The sequence below is a fragment of the Micropterus salmoides genome, unplaced genomic scaffold (assembly GCF_014851395.1).
Source record: "Micropterus salmoides isolate LMB-PRFRI ecotype aquatic unplaced genomic scaffold, ASM1485139v1 Ms_hic_scaffold_19, whole genome shotgun sequence".
NCBI classification, from domain to species: Eukaryota; Metazoa; Chordata; class Actinopteri; order Centrarchiformes; family Centrarchidae; genus Micropterus; species Micropterus salmoides.
In genome coordinates, this window is record NW_024041039.1 from 28048302 (window position 1) to 28069050 (window position 20749).

Consider the following 20749-nt stretch of genomic DNA (forward strand, 5'->3'; position numbering starts at 1 on the left):
CTGAAAAACAGGTCATAGCTGCTGTATTGAATACAGCTCCATGGCTATCTTGCTCATACCACACACGTATATAAAAGACTGACAGTCCTTTTATCCAGGAGCACCTCTCCAGAACCTGTTATTTAGAACCTGTCAGTAGACTGGTTGTTTATTTCTAATTTAAGCCTCTACTCAGCTGCAGCTCACCATACATACACACATGCAGCCTCCTGATTGGTCTATTATCTCAGATTGGAACTCTGCTAAGTATCATTCCACATCTGTGTTCCTGATTGCTGCATTGTGTTGGTGAAAGAGGTAGTTGTGTCTGCTGTTGCTGGCGTGCTGCTGTGTCATTGTTAACATTTCCACGGTTAACAATGCTGCCCCATTGTCTTTGTTAGCATTTTCACAGCCTGACAGACAGGAGGCACAGATTAACAGTTGTTTCAGTATATTCCATGTATTGTGGTATTTTATTTTCAGTAAGCTCTAGCAGAAATATTTTATTCTTTTCTTCTCGTGCAGGTCATTGTTGCTTTCCATGCAATCTAAATCTAAAACAAATGCAGTTTAGGCACCACTGATACCTCCTTGTTAGATGGACAGAAGTTCTAAAAAGAGGACGTAATTTAAGTTAATTGGTGTATTTGTTAAATTATAGCATGCTAGGATCATTTCTAGGTTGTGTTTTGTTGATCTTTCAAGCCTCTTTCTAGGTTGATAAATGATCCACAGTACCTTCACTGGTGCTCTAAACCAAGAAGGAATTCAGATTTACAGATTACTGATGACAAATCTTGTCTACTACAGGCTGAGTTGTTATATGTTGCCCAGGAAGGTGTGATGGATGGAATAATGTGCATTACCAGCAACTCAGATCAAGTAGAAGAGTAATATTTAATGGCCTCATATTTAGTATTTGAGCATTCTGATATTTGAGCATTTGTGCGAGTGTGAGTGTTTGCTTGTCTTTTCTGATGTTTTATGTTTTTAAAGTCATCCTAACACCACCTGAATTTTATGTTTCTATTTATATAAATACAGTCGTTTCCACTATAAATTGGTGCAGAAAATTTCACCAGAATGCAGGAAATGAGCACCACCGCACCGCCCTGTGGCTTCTTTCCCTTCTTTATAAATAAGAGTTATTAAAGAGGATTGCCATGTCTGTGCCCATTTCCTTGTATCTAATGCAAATTGTATGCTTTTAATAGTAAAGGACTTATTTTGCGTTTTTATAATTTTTACAAAATGTGTTTGTCAACCTGTCATGTCTTGGGGAATTTCCTGCTTTCAGTCCCTGCATTTGTTCATTAATTTCCCCAGCTGTGATATCTTTTGTCAATTTCTTTTTTCACCCTGTAGCACTCTTGGTAATTTAAGGTTACTCAAATATGTCTTAATTTCATTTCTATCCACTCTTACTTTTTTTCTGCATTTAGTTTTTCAGTAATTTGTGCTACTTTTCTTCCTATGTCTATCATCCATTCATTTCTTTTCCTCTAATAACTGTTTTTCTTGTATTTCTTTGGCCTTTTTTTAGCAGTTCATCACTGCTTTGGCTCCTTCTCATAATATAATTTGATCTGTGCACTCTGCACATATTTAATCAGTATCTTTGGATTTTTTTCCTACAAATTTCTTATTCTGTAAAAGCGAGTTGTTTAATCGCCAAAAAGCCTGCAGTTCATCAGCAAGATTCATCTTTGACAACTGCACAGCAAAAGGTGCATCTGCGCTGTATTGCACATACTTTGAGTTTGCTGACATCTGCTGGTGGAGAGATAGGCGTAAAAGTTTAAGAATTATTAGGAAGATGCGCTCTTCAGGATCCATATGTAATGAACACACAAAAGAAATGCTTTTACAGGCCTCTGGCAACACATTTTTTTCTTTATTCAGAGTAAGATGTGTCAACATCCAGCATGACAAAAATTGTACAAAGTTCACAATTTATAAATGAAATATCACAGCAACTTGTGATCTCACACATTTATAGCAAAATTAAAATGTCAACAAATCCATGCTGTGTAGTACAAAAATAAATCAAACTTCAGTTCCACAGAGAGCACAATAGTTTATACAAAATCCTGTCTTTGTTAATGGTCACTGAAAACAATCTCAAAATGAATCGGCTCAAATAAAATAATAAAATCTGATGAATTCACAATAATTCATATGAAAAGTCAGCTTCCTAAACATGTGACAACCTTTTTGTGTTCCCTATAGATAGTCACAGATAACTATATTCAGATTTGTTATTTATGTACCAACATCAGACGAGCAGCCGGTTTGTGCTTTAGCATCCCTTTTCCCTTTTTACTGATAATGAGAATTAATTCAAAAACTGGTACTAGCTATTACTCTACTGAAGCATTACTATATTGGCAAAAAGCTGCAGACACGATGCTGTGGAAAAAGGCGTATGCAGTCATGGATGATGGGTAGTAGAGTCCTGAAAGAGGACAGTAAAGTACAATAGATGAGATTCAATCAGGTGAACGACAAGCTCCTTCTGCATTAGCTCTCAAAAAGGCAAATTCTGAACATGATCGCTAACAACTAGAACAACAGAATGAAGGGGTGCATACAGTCAGGCATACGGGCATGAGGCTGGATTGTATCACCCCTCGAAGGTCTTGTTCACCATTTCTTCTGCTATTTTTTTTTTTAAACTTTGAATTGATTGACTATTTAATCCTTTGTACAGTGATTAGATATAAAGTGCTGCTGGGGGATAACTTCATCTTCCTAAAACATAGCAAAAATGAAATAACATTGTTAATGTTTTTACACTTGATAATAGCCTACAGTATAACTGCTATGGTTATAATCATCCTCTTCTCTGATTTCAAGTCCCTGTTCTTCCTCTCTCAGTGGTACTAAATCCACACCTACAGTGGCTCCAAGCAGTTGGTTGCTCCAATCGTGTGCCAAAGAGGTCACCTGGAAAATTGCACACCGCCGCACGTAAGGATAATATCTTCAAGGACAAGTGCAAATAGTCTACTGGCACATAAGTGGGGACAGTGACCCTGTAAGTCCCGCTGTCATACTCTATAAATACTCTTTACAAAACCCTCTGAAACCCTCCTTTTAGGCTTTCGGGTACTGCTTTTAGTTTCTGTAAGAACATCAAAACATGGAAACGAAGGTGTCCCTGTGCAAAATCGTACAGAAAAAAAAGTGGAACTCATATACTTTCGCTTCTAAAACTCAATGTCCAGGTTCCCTTCTCTTTTTTAAAAAGACTTTTTGTATTAAAAGATTTGTATAAAAATCAATATTTTACATAGGCTATATTAAAAAGATTCATGTTACCCCGCTATGCTTATAAACAAGAAATTGCATATTCCCAACCTTTTTTTCCTTTGCAGATTGCATCCCGTACCTACTATAAACAAATGATTTCGTTTTTATATTGCTGAGACATTTCTTGATCCTAGCAACACAAGTCTCGAGATTGAGCAGATTTGAAACTAGAAAGGCTAGAACGTGGTCTCTATAGGTCATTGTTTTTACACATCATTTCTATTTGAGATTTTTTAAGGATGAGCATGTGAACATGCATGCACCGCACAGATGTGTTCCTCTAGGATTTAATTGGCTCTTCTAGATAATGGGATTTCCACCATCGGGTTTCCGTGTAATGATGTTTACAATATAACTGTTCATACATACATTCATACATACATCAAGTCAGTTTCCTCTCCGGATTCATTTACAGCACCAATTAAAAATGCCCCCACCTACAGCTACACATCTTTTTTTTTCATTAAAACAAAACACAAACAGTTCTCAATCATTGTCAGAAAATAAAGCGATTCGCAAACCAGTTCTTGCTCTTGAACAATCTACACTCAAGAAGAAGAAGAAGAAGAAAAAACATCTAAAATCATCAAGTCCAAAATCATCCAGTGAGGAGAAAAACAAATAGCTTCCTCCTTGCTTGCAGTTTTTTCATTTTTATTTCACTGTCCAGTTTTTTCATCTAAAATCCTTTGTTTGTCAAGCAATAAAAAGAACTCGCGTCCCATTATCATTAGCTTACTGTTCAGAAATATACACTAAAAATGTGCATACATGAGCAGCTAGAAACATTACATGACACTATGTCAGCTCATATGAAAACGTACAAAATGTGAATGTCCTCAAAAACTATTTTGCCGTTTACTCTTTTATCTTCTTCCTCAAATCAAGGCCCAAAAAGAAAAAGAAAGAAAGAAATTGTCTAGAGGTCTTTCTAAGCATAATACCTCTTTTTTTGAGAGAACAGAATTTAGAATATATAACACTTTATAAGTTACTGCACCAAACCGAAGAGATCAAACCATCCCCGCCTGTTTGTATGTAGATTTGACACGCCACCCGCACCTGCTGGAGGAACAAAAATCTCCCTTTCTCAGTGGTTACACCTGGATCCCTTGAACAGCTTGCTTGATATTTTCCAACAGGGCTTTGTTTTCTGGGCTCTGGTACTGGTCTTGATTCGTGTACATATCCGTTAGAGTGGTCACATAGGCGTCAAAGTTCTGATCACTTATTGACTCCTGCAGGACCAAAGAAAACAAGAAGGCTATTAGAGGAAAACAGAATCGAGGGCGGATTCAAGGTGTTCTAAAATCTAAAATCTAAAATCTTATCATCACATCTTCTCCTCACATACGTAAAGCACACAAGACAATAACGTTTCCAGATTTACTTTCACCTTGTGAGGCCCACGCATTACTGTTTTCAAAATTTAGTATTAAGTGTCAAAATTAGGTATTCAATATTCATAAAGTGAAATACAATACTGAAATACAGAACTTGAATAAGGCAATTTAGATGATATAAGCTACTGACTTACTTGCTGGTGCAACTGTAAGCAGCTGTTGTTTCTTAGAGGAGGCTCTTTGTGTGCCAGTGGTTTCTATGGAAGGAAAGGAGGGACACATTTCTATTAGTTTACTTTGAGAAACTACATTGTATTTAAACACTAAGTGACAGTATATAACATCCAGCCACATACAGAAGACCTTAAATTAACCGGAAAAATAGAAAGAATAAATGACATAAATGAAGACATCAAGACAAACACAGAGTCAGGCCACAGTCAGAATGGCCCACTGGTGTTATTGTAAAAAACTGACTGCCAGAATTCATTCCTCTCCAGTGTCATGGACCTTTTTTTAATCTGCATAACTGCTGAAATATGAAAGGAGGATATGATGAATAGCTTGCCACTCAGAGAAGGATGCTTAAATGAGGAATAATTATCCATTATGCACGAGGATTTCAGGATAGAATGGCATTGTGAAGGGTGAAAAACAGGACCGAAGAGTGTGTGATTATCATGAAACTCTTAGCGACAGAAAGTAACACACTTTGCTTTATCTTCAAGGACCAAAAAAAAAAACGATGGAATGATAGAAAAAAAACTAACAAAAAAAACCTAATAAAACAGTCAGGTTTTCATTCCTCAAAAGTGTGATCTTTCAGAATTAAAATGACAGGTCAGTTTCTTTGCAATACACTTTAAAATAAAGCCTTTATTCCCTATATACTGTATACACTTGTGTTTAACCTAAACAGCTGAACTGTAAATAAAATGCCCAGTCAAACCTCATTTCACAACTCCCCCTCACTGTTTGGAAAGACAAGCAATGCTCCACATTTTAGTCTAGGCATGCACAATAGGCTGTGGTTAAATACACAAATAAATGAATAAGCTGCTATAATGCTACGGTTAGCTATATTCTGCCGGCTTGCCGTTCCTGGTGGCCCTTACCATATGAGGGAGCTGGACATTAGCTAAACTGTTAATCAGTGACTGGCTGAGGTTGGCCAGCTCATGCAGGAGAGATTCATTTTGCTGTTCAATCACCTTGTTTTCCTCCTCTATGGACTTCAGGTTGGACTCCATTGTTGTAATCTGAGGAGAGGAGGGGGGGAGGGGGAGGGTGGCAGGATGTTACAGTACAGCTTTGCATTCACAGGCAGGTACACACCACTTCTGACTCAGATAGACATGAACAGACAGGGAACTGAATGCAGCAGACAGGAAGTAACTTACCTGTGTTCTAAGTTTGATCATGTCTGCTTCCACTGTTGAATTTGATTCACTTAAATCTTTGATTTCTTCATCCAGCTGTTTGATATCATCTTCATGCTCCAGTCCTACAGAGGAGAAGCAACATGAGCGCTGACACATGGTTTCTGTCATAAATGAGATTAACAGCCTTTGTGTTAGGCTGAGGTGATTAAAAATGACCCAATATGACTCTGTAGCTAAGTAAGAACTCTGCTGGACACTTTGTGTGTGTGCCGTCACCTCTACAATTGAACTGCAGCAGGTCATTTAGCTGATTAAGACTCACATTCAAATTATCTTACAGTCAAATTATGTTCCTGTCACATCCCTTTATGAAGAATTGAAATTCACTGCAATCCAGGGTGAAGTGTTAGGAAACAGATGGAGCACACAACCACAAGCTAGCTCAGATATTCCATGTCTGATTACTGCCAAGCAAGCCCAACCCTGTTCTTGCAGATTGGAGCCACTCTTCTCATTATTTACACCCTATCCCTGAAAGGCAGTTTATTTCCAATTTAAGCCTTTACTCAGACGCTGCTCGCCACACACCCTCCTGATTGGTATATTATCTGAAAATGAAACTCCGTTTGCCAAATGATTCCATATCCATGTTTGATCCTGATTGGCTGTATTGTGTGTGTGAGTGGTAGTTGTAGTTACCGTTGTTGGCACGTTGCTGCTTTATTGTTAGCATTTCCACTCCGGAGAGCCTGGCTTTCCTCATGGCGGAGGTGGCACGCGGACAACCCGACAGACTGGAGGCAGCAACAAGGAGAGGAAGCATCGTTTCAGTATATTCCACACACACAAGGAGCCAACGTGGCTCATAGACTGCTGGGTTATATGGGGAAGTTCAGAAAAATCTTTCCATTAATGTCAGCGTTGGCGCCAGCTTGGGATAAACATTGAGGGTTTACACAGTCTTTAAGGAAAAGTTCGACATTGTTTTTCGTGCCGAGTTAGATGAGAAGATTGATACCACTCACATGTATTCACGGTAAATGTAGCTACAGTTAGCTCAGCCTAGTATAAAGACTGGAAATAGGGATTGGGTAACACAATCCACCTATCAGCAACTCTAAAGATGACAAACACATTAGATTTTATTTGTTTAATCCATACAAACCCAAAGTAAAAACAACAATTTCACATTTTACAAGGTAATGTGCTATTTCTTAGCCAGGACCAGTATCGCCCTGAAGTCTTCTGTTTGCCTGACAGCTAGTAAGCTTCAGAAGTGCTTTCACCCTTTGTGCTAAGCTAAGCTAACAGGCTGCGGGCTCATAGCTACATATTCATTCTACAGCATAGAAGTGAATAAGCATATTCTTTTAAAACTTGTTGCATCAACTGCTTTCATGAATCATGGCGTTCCATGCTTTCATGTAAGTAGGTGTTAAACGTTTAAATCTTTCCACTTTAATTTAGCTTAGTTGTCGAGCTGAATGTAACGGTTTCCCGTGGAGTTTATGACCACTAGTAGGGTTATAGAGCTGTTTGAGTGGGCCTCCATTTTGTTTAACCCATGCACGAGGACACGCATGTGCACATGATATAAAATAGTTTTTAAAAGTCTGCTCTGTAACTTCTTATGCGGTAGGAAATGCATTCAACACTTCACGTAATGAACTGTGGTGACAAGAAAAGTCAACAGGGCACCTTTAAATCAGTAACAGCAACAATACGCCGCATGGTGTCCTAAAATCTATATGTAGTACTCCAGCCGAGTTCCCTAGACCCACCTTCTATGTGTCAGGAAGCTGCCACTGACGTGACCCGAGCCGTCACAGCCTGGTGTGGGGCAGGACATGCCCTCCGTCTTGCCAGATTTCCATGTGAACTGGATGCCATTTAGGTAGCCGTCCTTTTGTCTCTTGGCTGCTATGGGGCATCCTGATGCACTTCTGTGGGATGCATACTTCCCTGTCACGTGTCCCTGACCATCACAACCTGGGACCGGGCACCTTCGGGGGACAGAGTAAAATGTTTTCAGAGACCGGGCACCTTCGTTCACTCAACCCCAACCTTCATCTGCTTATGTATTAAAAGTTGATACCGTCATCTTTTCATCATATTAAAGACATCATCCAGTGACCTGATGAGGTTTAGTTACTGGCTCTCTGGTATACACTACAGTCTGTGTGCCTCCTGAGTACTAAAGCACAATATACTAAGCTAATATCTCTTTTCTGTCTCCCTCTATCTCTTTAATAGAAACAAAGATAACATCGGCTTATTTAAAGCTGTCATACTGGCAGCCTTATCACAGTTTTGGAATGCTGACAGTGCATCAACATGAGTGATGATCAATGAGGCAATAAATTATTCCTAATGTCACACCTCACAAAATGGATTATGACTAAAGCTAGCTACAGTTGTGAAATTATCAGTTCTGCCTGCAATGGCAGCTACCTGGCTTTAGTTCAATTTACAGGGTTGTCAATTTTATTTATACAGCGTCTCTCTCAATGCACTTTTCATATAGAGTCTAGACCGTACTCTTTGTAATATTATTTACAGCGATCCATCATTTCCCTTCACCAAGCACTTGGCAACAATGGCAAGGAAAAACTCCTTAACAGGTAAACCTGGACTCAGGGTGGGTGAATATCTACCTCGACCGCTTGGGTTGGGTGTGCACTGTTGTCTTCCACAGTGTCTTTTTCTGTGGTATGTGAGATCTTTCCCATAGTAAATATAGATCAGAAGTCAAATGAATTTACTTAAATAATTCATACACCCAGCTTCTTCCTAAACATGTTTACCACATTCTTACAAAATTCTAACATGTTCAAATTCCAAATGTTGCTGCCACGACAGTTTCACTGAATCCTTACTTATGAAATTGTTGTTGAATGGGGAAGTACTGAGCACAGATGTTAGACGGGTTTCTTGTTCTTTATATGAAATTGTTGAATTAGATCTCCATTTGACAAAAGCATACGGTCTTTGTAGAGATCTCCAATAGTGTGTGTGCCATTAGATTGTTTTCAATATACCGTTGTTTTCCAGTACTGATAGCAGGATTGTACCATAATGAAAAGCATATCTGTACAAAGTATGACAGTTTATACAAAAGTCCAGAGATCTTCCCTTTATTTAGGAGCACACAATTTATTTCACTTAATTCTAGTTTACCATTTGCTTGACTATGTCAACATGGTAAACTGGTTGATTCTCAACCTCAGATTTCTTTTTAGCCTCTTTGTCCATCACTTTTACTATTTAGACCAAATGCTTAAACTTTCTTTGGGCGGAATTGCTGAGATTAAATCTTAGCATTTGATTTAAATGAATGAAAGCATGCCTGTGACATTTTATTCTCTGCAGGTCTGTGGGTTATTCTGGGTGATGACTTATGATGATATCAGAAATACTGCTCTAGAAATGTCTTTGTTATCTTCTCCATGACTGCATCTTTCCTTATCCTCTCAGGGGAACTTTGGCCATAAATGTTTCAGCTGCCTGAACCAGATATCGGCTCACGACACCCCATCAATGACCTGAGAGCCAAACTGCTGCGACCTGGCAGCAGACAGATCCAGAGCTGTGCTGCTGAGGCGAACATCCACCAATCTGTGAGGAGAGCTATATGTGTGCTGTGGAACAGTTCAGACAGGCCAAACTGACTCCCATCCAGGAATGCATAATGTCCAGAAGGGAGAGCGTGGTGGGTTCAGCGTTGTGTTTCACGCCACAGTGGTTAGGGACTGTTTCATGGTTTAAAACAGCAAGACCCACAGTATTCATATTTTCTTTGGACCCTGCCCTTGACTTAGGAAAAAAAATGAAAAACCCTCCCATCAATATCTTTAAAATATTATAACAGAATAATACTGTGACAAAAAGCATTGCAGAAATTAATTGATTAATCGATTAGTCAAATGCTATTTGGGGTTTGGACTAGTTGGACTAATTAGACCTCAAGGATAGACATTTGAAGATGTCACCTTGGACTGTGGGAAAATTATGGAGAGCATTTTTCACATTTTTTCTGACATTTTATGTATAAAGGGATTAATCAATTAATTGAGAAAATAATCGCCAGATAAATCAATATTTAAGAAAATTGTTGCAGTCGTAAACAATAACAATATAATAGTTATATTAAATTCAATCTTGATAGAACATAAATTAGCACAATAAGTGCAACCAATAGGCACTTTGTGTTTACCAAACATTCTAGCCACATTCTATGTATAAAAAACAAGAGCTACTAACTGCTAAGCTCTTGATTTACACATTAGGGAATTTGCTTTTAAGTTCAAAGTGAAATATATAAAGATGTTGTGTATATATGATGCTTTGGCAATGTTGTTACATTCATGCCAATAAAGCTAATTTGAGTTAAAGAAATGTCTGGGTTGCAGTTTGGATAACTGTAGAGGAACAGATCATAAAATGTGTTTAAATTAACAATGGACTGAAAATGTGCCTGCAGAATGTTCTGAACTGAAAAGAATTATATCATGTCACACATGCAAGCCATCTTTTTGATGTAACTGTTTTGTCCTTTTTATTATCTATTATCTTATAAGTCTCCATGGGATGGTCAAATTAAAGTATGAACAGATCACCCCGCCTTTGTCTCCTCCTGTAATCAGTTAAGGGTCGGACCAGGCCTTCTAGCTAGGCCTTCAAGTTCTAAGAGTGAACTCCCAATGACAGAAACAAGAAGAGTCTCCTGATAATAAATGATCATGCAATGGTCATGATCTTTACCCTCAAGACGACACATCCACTACTGAGGAAGTGTACAACAACCTTCCCTCTGGACATAATAAGATCAAGAGACAGAGTGAAAAGGATGTGTCAAGTATCATGTGCATACAATCATCCTCCATAATCCAAAGAGGGAAAACTGAATGATCAAGAGGCGGAGTTCATTCACTCCCTTTACATTCACCCTTTACTTGTGAACTAGTGAATACAAATAAGTTACAAAGACATTTTAACATCAACAGAGCATACTTAAAGGGGTACCTAACCCTTTACGTATGCTCTGCTGGGCAATAGTGGCAAACTGTCCTCGGAATTCAACAGAATGACAAGATCAAGAATGGCCAAAGTGTGTTATTTGTGCTCTGTACCACCAGAGAAATCAATGCAGCTGCAGGGCTGAGGCCAGAGAAGCCCATTGTGGGATTTAGGTAGAGTCCAATCAATCTCTCTGTGCCTCTGTTTCTCCCTTTCTGCGTGCTTCTGTCTTTCCTTACCTGTGTTTCTGCAGAGGTTCACCAGAGACTGCGGAATCGCCCCTCTCTAAACTGCAACAACCTTGCTCTTCAGAAGTTTTTCCAGCTCCCTCAAACATGGGTTGAAGCTCTGCGCTCATACCACATTTGTCTTGTCTGAGCTAATACTGATTTATTCCCGCTTGCATCAGTGCACGTCAAAGAGCAATGTACTGATTATAAAACAGCACATTGCTCCTTTGTTTCCATTCATGTGGCTTACTTGCATCATTTTAAAAACGGAAAACTAAAGTCATGTGTCATGTTCTGTATTTCACATGGGAAATGTAAAGTAAGCAGAGAACAGTGAGCAGTGTTGGTAGCAGGAGGAAGAGTGTAAGTATCAGGGTTTTAAAGGGAGAGAAAAGACTGATGATCAGTGTCTGTGCTGTACCTGATAGGCTCCTGGTCCTCCTTGTTCTCTTTACTGTGGATGATCTTTATCCCACTTTTCCTGGCCCTCGGACACCCTGAGAGACTGGAGATAAATGACAGTGTTACCAAGTTGAAGCATGCAGTACATGTGTGTGTGTGAGGCAGAGTAAGAAGGTAAGAACTTTCTTGGAAAGCGAGACATATTGAGAAAAGAGTGGAAATTATTCCTGTATGCATGCAGAATGCGGGTTGTACCTTCTATGTGAGGCGTAGTTGCCAGTGATATGTCCCGAACCATCGCACCCTGGTGTCGGGCACCTGGGGCAGAAAACACAAAAAGGGTTCAGGGCCTACAGCAAAAGTTCAGTCCCTTGAAGATAATATATCCCTTATATACATTTGTTATGCTCATTGTCTACTGATATGACAAAACAAAAGCAAACATTTGCTTCACTATGGTTATAAGGCTAGGACAAACTAGGACTATTGTGTTGTGTATGAATGACTCAATCTAAGTAGGTATACAATAATACCATAAAATGAAACATTGATTTAAATGTATTAATTTTTTTTATTTTAACATGAACATACATGGTCCATATATGGTGTAGCCCAAGCTTGATTTATATTTATTTTTTTATTTATCTCTTTAAAGATTGTTTAAAGACATAATTATTTGGACAAATAAGGACTTTTGCCTATGGACTGTTTTATATTGTTGGACTTTAATTAGGGTTTCAATTAAATGGAAAAAAACGCATTCTTTCTAACGACCAGCAGGGGGCGACTTCATTTTTTGCAACAAAAAAAAGGTCAAATTGTGTGTAAGCTTATTAGAAACGTAGAATGACCCTCCTTCCCACTTGATTTATTACCTCAGTAAACAATCTCTTAATGGGTTTATAGTCTCAATTGCTAGTTTCAGGTTTTCTTCAATACAGCATGATGTTTATTTTGTAAATAATGGTCCCATTTAGAGGAAAATAGCCAATAAAGCAGGGTGTGCTTTAGGGCATGGCTACCTTGTAATTGACAAGTCACTACCACGGTGACCTGTCAATGAAGATAGACGTGAAACGTACCGCACTGTCAATTTAAGCAGCTGTGAACTGTTTTTTTGGTGTTGGGGGTGTTTTTTATTCATGAAAGTTAATTGTAGCTTTTGGTAACCGAAAAATATCTTGTTCAGCGTACGGTTGTACTAAAAAACTTTATTTTTTACCAGTAAGTACATTTTGTTTTAAGCCTGTTTCTCGCTAGCCAAAATGAGCATCCCAATACGGTCACTTCTGGTTGGCAAATTCAAGGCTTCAAAAGTAGTTCACAAACCAATGGGTGACGGTGGCTACGTCCACTTCTATTACACAGTCTATGGTTCTTACTGAAGACGTAAATGTTTAAAAGTTTCATTTCTAAAGAATGAATAATTTCCTAAAGCAGATGGGCACAGTCATTTCTAGCAAACATTACTTTAACTAAAGGAAATAGTGCATTTGCTGTGGACTATTTTCAGTGGTGGATTAATCTATCTTTGGTGCACTAGTGATTGTTTGGAGCAGGACGGTGTATCTGGGACTGAGTCAAAATAAACTACAGTGTGTGGGTTAATTTGTAATGAAGAAGCAACAATTTGACTCATTGTGTGTTTTTAATAGAGTTTAGAGAACAATAGAGCTCTCCGACACAGAGGAATGAGACACATCAGGCTTTGCCTACACACAATACTTGTAAGTAGGATCAATGCATCGTTGGTGCGGGTCTTTTTCAGGGATTTGACAATATGAAAACATATAGAATATAAGCAGACTTGAAATTGTTCTCCTTAAAAAGCAATCAAATCATATCAAATGACTTCATATTTGAGCAGCCTATGGTTTTCTATCCATCCTGTGATTTACATTACCACTTCCTGCAGTTATGTGCACTAGCACTAATAAGGCTGACCTTACCCTAGGCAGAATGAGCCAAACAAACAAACAATACATATTTCAGTAAGTCATTTCACGCCTTACTTGAGCTCTTGCGCGTTGTTGGCCAGCATACTTCGAATGCTTTTATCAGCTAAAGGACAACCTGAGAGACTGAAAAATACACCAGTGGAACATTAGTTACACCAAAATGACCCCAGCCACTGAAACACAAGCCACCTCTCAGACCACACTCATATCCACACACAGAGATATACAAACACATGCATAGATAAAATATCAACCAGGAAATGCAAAAAAAAGCCATGATGCAAGTGCAGGGAGTTGATTTAAAAAAGTTAACCCTCTGAGTATTTGTATTCATACGTAACAACAAGGAGTCTCGTTTTCATGCGTGGTGTGTTCTGCACTGTGTTCAAACAGGACTGAGTGAATAAAAAATAGTAAATTAACATTGGGGTTGTTTTCCATGTCAGCCTCTATACTGATATCATTCAGTCCTTGCAGACTCACCTCTCACTGCAACACTCAGCAATTCTGCTAAAGTCTTCTTGCTCTGAATGGTAAATGCTTAGTCTGCACTGCACTGTGGGAAGGGCCTGGAGGACTGAATAACATCAGCTTAGAAGGCTTTACGCATGGCCCATTGAGAAATAATTTTATCCCAGGGTTTAGATTAAAAATTAGCACGTATCCAATTAATTTAATCTTTCCGTATTTCATGATACCCTTGTTTTCAGGAAGTCGCCAATAGTCAAAGGGCTAACAAATAAGAGAGAGAGAGAGAGAGACATTCTGCCTACAAGTGTTTGACAGCATGGTCGAGGTAAGCTGAAAACAATAAAGAGAAATAGACTTAGAATCCACCAGGAGAAAAGGAAGTCACACCTTCGATGTGAGGCGAAATTGCTCGTCAAGTGACCACTTCCATCACACCCCGGTGTGGGACATCTGCCACCAGAAAAATACAGATTTATAAGCCCAAAGGGAAGGAGAAGAAAATGTGAAAATCACAGAATGAAGTTGTTTCTGATTTTTTTCATTGTGGGTTTTCATTGTTTCCAGTTTAGCTTCACTGTCTGTGATTAACCTTGAGATCACCTACACTTCATCTGGCATGAGACTAGTGTCGTGTCTTACAAAGATAAAGCGCCAAAAGAGGGAAACTACAATCAAGGCATCAGAAGAAGCTACCAGCTCTAAGATCAGTGCGGACAAATGGATAAAGCTGGTAAAAAGTCCTATAGCAAGCCAGCAGCACAGGATGGGGGAGGGAGAAGAAGTGAGAACAGTGGTTAGCAAAAGGAAGGATGAAACCAAAAGAAACGAATAAGATGAGAGGGGAAAGCAAAGCATGAGTGGGGGGAAGCAAGTGGGGTCAGGTGGACGGGAGGAACACTGGGGCGTTATAAAAGTAGAGGGCTCTTACGTTATCAGGTCCTTCTTACTCTCTTTGCACTGGACGTACTTGGGCTTGGGGCTGGGCATGTTAACATCTGTGGTGTAGGAGCGGTCCTCCAGTAGGTCATGGAAGGGATCCAGGTCATCCTGCTGACATCGGGTGTGAAGGGAGGAAGAAGAGAGGGAGGGGAGGGGGAAGACAGGGAGGCAAAGGGGAAGAGAGAGATGAAGAGGGATTTTTTTTTTCTCACTCCATCATTCATGCTTGTATGCACATGATACTTGACACATGCACTCAATAATCTGGAAGTTAGAATACTTTTAATGAACTGGCACAAGATGGAAACTCCTTTAGAAAGTCTTTTCTTTCCCTTTGCTTTCTTTACCTCTGTTTTTACACACACACACACACACACGTCAAAAGCACACTTTTCATACCATAGAGGTTTGTCAATTTAAATGCTGATGGTTCAGCCTGTGTGACAATTGAGCCTCACCTGTCGTACTAATAGAGCTAGAAAATAGAATCCCTTGGAGGAAGTAATGACTCAGTGTCCAGTGAACAATGTGTGTGTGTGTGTGTGTGTGTGTGTGTGTGTGTGTGTGTGTTGGTGGGCTATCTCGTGGGTGTTTATACTCTCAGGGAGTAGGCTGGTTCTAGTCTTGTAATGCACCAGCAGTCACTAGATGGCACTGCGGTGTAGTGTCAGACCGTTTTCTGGCTGTGTTATTATGTGGGGCTGTGCTTTGTCTGCAGTGCATGCAGCCAGGGCACGACGGCTGTTGATGCAAATCCTCTTTCCTTTCTTCCATGCTCGCAGTGTATGTACAGTAATGCCCATAAAGAGACAGGTCCAGATACAGCCCAAATTATCCAGCGCTCAAGCTGTCTCGGAGCGTGTGATGCTGGGTCAGCCAGTGAGCTTCTCCAATTAAAGGGAGCGCAGGCTGAGAGGCAGGCAGGATGGAGAACGACACATGCATACGTACAGAGATGCAGAGCAGAAAGTAGGCTAGGGATGGAACTCGCATATACACGCAGAGACACTCCCAAAGAGACATGGGTAGAGACACACACTCATATGAATATTCACACTTCCCTCACACCAACAGAGGCGCATGCACTGTACACGTATGCGCCTGTACACACTGACAGGCGCACCCAGCAGAGGCGCATTGATTTCCAGCAGTTCTTTGATGAGATGAGCTATTCCGATTCCCTCCCAAGGTGCTACTTTGCATAATTCATTTTAGAGAAGAGCGAAATGTAAAAACAGAAAGCCAGCATAGGGGGGGGGCATGATACAAACAGAGCAGATACCTCTGTGCATGGCAATGCTGACATCAATTAAGGTGCAGATTCATTAGGTTCCCCTCAAAAATCCCTGACTTTCTAATGATTCAAAATATAGCAGTGAGTCAGACAGGGAGGTAAGAAACCTAGAAGACAATCAGACGGCAATGCAAATGTTTGACTTGGAGACACTGTGTTGTATCAATATCAATGGCTTGGAGGAAAATAATTTGGGTTGAGACACATTGAGCAGACAGTATAAGTGACGCATGCCAACTGTACTGTCTGGCAGCGTCCAAATCCACAAACTATCATATACTACTGATTTATAATAATCATCATCACAACCCAACTGTCATTTCTTTGTAATCTCTCTCTGTTATTCTTCTCTTCATCACACGTCACCACTTCTATTTCAATCCTGGTATCGTCACGAACATTTTAAAGGAAAGTGAATATGCGATGGAACATTCTGAGGCAAAGGGGAGAGAGCCTTATTCAATGAACTGATCAAAAATAAAATATTTTTATGAATAAGAATGATGTTGCATTCTGCTTCATATTGCACATTTGTATTGATCTTTTAAGATCAACCTTTACAGGCAGCTTCTTCTGTACTTGCAGTTAAGTTCAGGCAGTGCTCTACCCGCCTTCCTGGATAAAAATATTTATATTTTATCTGGCCACAACCAGACATTAGTGGTCAAGTGAATCTCCAACATTGTCCTCGTTGTTTTCCCCTTTACCTCTTTCTCGTCCTCGTCTATGTGTTTGATCTTGGTGTAGTCTACAGGCAGGTCCCAGCAGTCAGCAGCGTCCCCCATACCGTAGCAGCGAGAGCCCAGCAGGGCGGCTTGCCTCTGGGGGGACATGGGCTCTAGAGGGGTGAGCACCGAGTCCCCTCCGCCGCCGCCGCTGCACAGACGCTTGCTCATACTCAGGTCCAACGTACCGTTCTCATCAACATCTAGACCAGGACTCTGGAAAGTGTTATGTGGATTTTGTGCATGCGTATGTTTGTAAGGGGTAAAGTCAGGAATGCGGAAGAGATGTGCGTGTGTTGTGTGTTTTCAGCCAGATGAGGAGGGGTAAGATGATGCACAGAACATGAGGAGGCAAGGATGGAGAGAAAGGGATAAAAGAGAGAGAGAGAGAGAGAGAGAGTTCCTGATTAAATAGCAGTCAAACATATTCATATTGTAGGATCTGAGCTGGGAAAAACAGTAGCGTGAATACTTAAGAAGTACATGAAAAGTGCTTGAATTTTCTGTTCCTCCCGTGTTGTGTTTAACATTTTTTGATGTCTGAAATGATGGATCAAGAACACCTGCGGTTCAAATACCCAAAACAACATTCCAATTTATCACAAGTCTGTTTAGAATGAAACATTAGACACTTGCAGTGTACAGTAACACTATAGTGTTGCACTCGTAAGAGGGTCAAAAGTAGAAGAGGTTATCAGTGCTCAAGGACGAGTGCATCCCTCTGTGAACCCTTCCTTTCCTCTTTCTCTCTCTTTCCTTCCATCCTACTGTGGTCTCAACTGTGTTCTCTGCAGTCAGAAGGGTGTGTGTGCATGGCTTTGTGTTGTGTGTGTGAGACTAATGTGAGTGGACATCACGGGGGGGGGGGGGGCTGAGGGTTAGGGGTGGGGTGAAAGCGGTGATGAGCAGCAGTGGCTGGAACTAGACTGCTGCAAACCCAAAAATAGAGGCCGAACTATACTGTGTTCCGGAACAAAGTGGGCCACATCAAACAAGACTGAGTGCTCACTAAAGCGTTCACTTTCCCTCCTGAGTATAGGTTTGTATCTATATATCCATGCATGCGTGCCTTTTCTCTAATCTACATCTGACCGGAAGAGTCCCACTGCTGTAAGGATTGCGTTTTGGTAGGCATATGCATGAGTTTGTGTCCTTGCTCTCATTAATATTCTCTCTCCGTCCGACTCCCTCTTCTCATCTCCCCTCTCCTCCTCATCATCCTCGCTCCCTTTGCTCCCTTTGCTCCCTTTGCTCCCTTTCATGAGTAGGAAATCCCGCTCTAATGCTGATTCCAGCCGACAGTGTCCCTCGGGGTGGATTCTCCTGGTGTCTGAAGCCAAAACCTGGGTGATGCACATTGACTCAAACGCACAGGGTGACAGACTTAGGATTGGACATGAATAGTGCAAGAACTGTGGACTTAAAATAGCAGAAAAAAAGGAAAAAAAACTACCATTACTGCTGGATCATTAATGTGTGGAGAAAAGTATCACACTCTGAATAATAAAAGGTACTATAAAAAAGTTGGGAATCATGTAAGACAAAGACCGTTTATTATAAAGCTGAGCTGGCACAACACAAACTGAGCTCTTACAATAGCACTTGTCTCCAAAACAGTTCAGCTGACATTATTCCACGATGTAGGTGTCTGCTCCTAACAATGCCACACTCACTATTAAAACTCCACCAGAAGTTCAGTTGGAGGTTTGGCTAGGAGCATAAAAAAAAAAAGAGAGAGACAAGGAGCCAGAAGTGTAAGAGCAATAAAAACAGTCTCTATAAAAAATAAAGGTCAAGTTGCTGACGAATACATCCAATGACACGTGCCTCATCGCGTGTTGCCGTGTCTTGTCCTTGAGAATATGCTCTGCACACCGCCCTCTCCTTGTCAGCCATTGTATTGTATGTCACCGTCCAATTAGCGTGACCCACCCCTTCATATCGCATTAGCGTGGATGATATGTGAGGATGCACCCCATCTCCTTCATTAGAGACCACCCCTTCCCGCTCTGCCCCCCCCCCCCCCCCCCGGTAACCCCTGACCTCTGTTGCCATGGAGACTCTGGGAGGGCCAGAGCGTGAGGGGTCACTTGCTAATTCTCGCCCCATTACTTCTGCCCACCTATTCCAGGTCTTAAAACAAATACCCGCATCATGGTCTTCCTCTCTGGCCTTTCCTTCAGTCGTGTCTCACTGTCCGCTCTGCCCGTACTGTCCCTCACCACTTCCTCCCTCCTCTTCATGTATTCTTAAGAGCAGAGATCTTTTTCGAGTTACTGCAACATATCATTTCATCTTTACAAAAATCTCGGTATTTCACAAAATCAATGTACCACATTAAAACACACCTTTCCTGTAATGATGTGATGAATTAGTAATGTTGTTTAAACTGAATAATATGGTGTAAGTGAGTAAGTCAATGAGAAACTGTGTTGTAATATCATGAAAAATATCTTGTTAACGCACCGCAGCATTTTATTAATATTGTATTCTTTAGTTAAATGTTTCATGTATGTGAAACAGAGTTCTCCTTGTGACGGAAGACACAATAGAACGAAGTCTGTCAATAAAACCCAATACAATAACAATTAGACAAAAATCAAGGCAGACTCATTAGGTATCTCAAGCTGGTTTCAGGTCTCTGAATTTAGAGTGGTGCATGGAGAAAAAAACACATGAAAACTACATAATGTTAAGTGTAGTATTCATGATTTGTAGAAAAACAACTAATTTATGCAAAAACACAGGGACAGTTTCCTTCACTTTGAATGGAGCTGCTGCTCTACTCCACAGACAGTGATTCCCAACCTGAGGGTCAGCACCCCTCTAAGATGTCACATGATAAATCTGCGAGGTCGCCAGAGGATTACTGAGACAGGAAAGAGGAAAAATATTGTTCTGCTACTAAAATGTAGATATTTTCAGACTGTTCCATAATCTTTGCTTATTTCTTGGGATGAAATCCCGGTGAGCTTTAGGCCTCCATTGGTTATTCAAATATAACAATTTCATTATTACAAATTACACTTTGGACTGCTCCCAAGTCATATTGACCTGGAGACACAGCTTCATTTTAAGGGGAAGCAAGCAAAAGAGGTTGGGAACCACGGCATAGACAACTACTAACTAAGCATACCTTGCACTCAAGAACATAACTTACATTTGATAAGTAGGTAACTGAATTTCTCCTTAACTGTTTACATCAGTTTTTCCCCTTAACAACCAAAGCAGCCTAACTTGGCGTATGATTTTAAGACATGAAATACAGACTTAATTTCAGCTAGGCCAGCTACTGATAAATTTAACAAGCAAACTGAGAAAAAATGAAACATGAGTACAGACAGGCTGAAAAAACAAGGAAGTGAGACTAGACGGGCGTGTGTAAAGTTTCATTCAGACAAGGAACAGTGTGTGCCATGAGGTGAGGTATTGAGATGAAAGAAGAAGAAGAAAAAAACCCTCTGATGTCTCATGTCTTCCCATTCTGCCCTGAGAGCATCCTGCCTGTCTGGCCCCGGAGCAAGAGAAGGACAGACAATGAAATGAGGTAGGACCAGAGGAAGTCCTGACTGCTTCAGGCGTTTGTTCCCGCCAAGTTTATTCCGTTCCACTTTTCTTTGGAAATTTCTTTCTTTTGGCTTTTATCCTTTCCTCCGACTTTCCTCTGCTCTACCCTCTATTTCCTCCGTACCTTT

The 20749-nt window shown here is 40.3% G+C and overlaps 1 protein-coding gene across 6 annotated transcripts in view; it reads right to left on the reverse strand.

The window, feature by feature from the left end:
- Positions 1 to 1858: 1858 nt before the first annotated feature.
- Positions 1859 to 20749, reverse strand: part of myt1lb (myelin transcription factor 1-like, b) — a 99676-nt gene continuing 80785 nt past the window's right edge. For 3 of the 6 annotated variants that reach the window (XM_038729884.1, XM_038729888.1, XM_038729883.1), the window contains exons 12-22: positions 17037 to 17270; positions 15025 to 15146; positions 13680 to 13748; positions 11923 to 11985; positions 11687 to 11770; positions 7801 to 8022; positions 6719 to 6813; positions 6038 to 6141; positions 5753 to 5896; positions 4832 to 4894; positions 1859 to 4532 (exon numbers count right to left, since the gene is read on the reverse strand). In XM_038729884.1, coding sequence (XP_038585812.1) covers positions 4392 to 4532; positions 4832 to 4894; positions 5753 to 5896; positions 6038 to 6141; positions 6719 to 6813; positions 7801 to 8022; positions 11687 to 11770; positions 11923 to 11985; positions 13680 to 13748; positions 15025 to 15146; positions 17037 to 17270 — 1341 coding nt within the window. In that variant the 3' untranslated portion in view covers positions 1859 to 4391. The remainder of the gene's footprint in view (positions 4533 to 4831; positions 4895 to 5752; positions 5897 to 6037; positions 6142 to 6718; positions 6814 to 7800; positions 8023 to 11686; positions 11771 to 11922; positions 11986 to 13679; positions 13749 to 15024; positions 15147 to 17036; positions 17271 to 20749) is intronic. The other 3 variants (XM_038729885.1, XM_038729886.1, XM_038729889.1) reach the window with 3 other exon arrangements.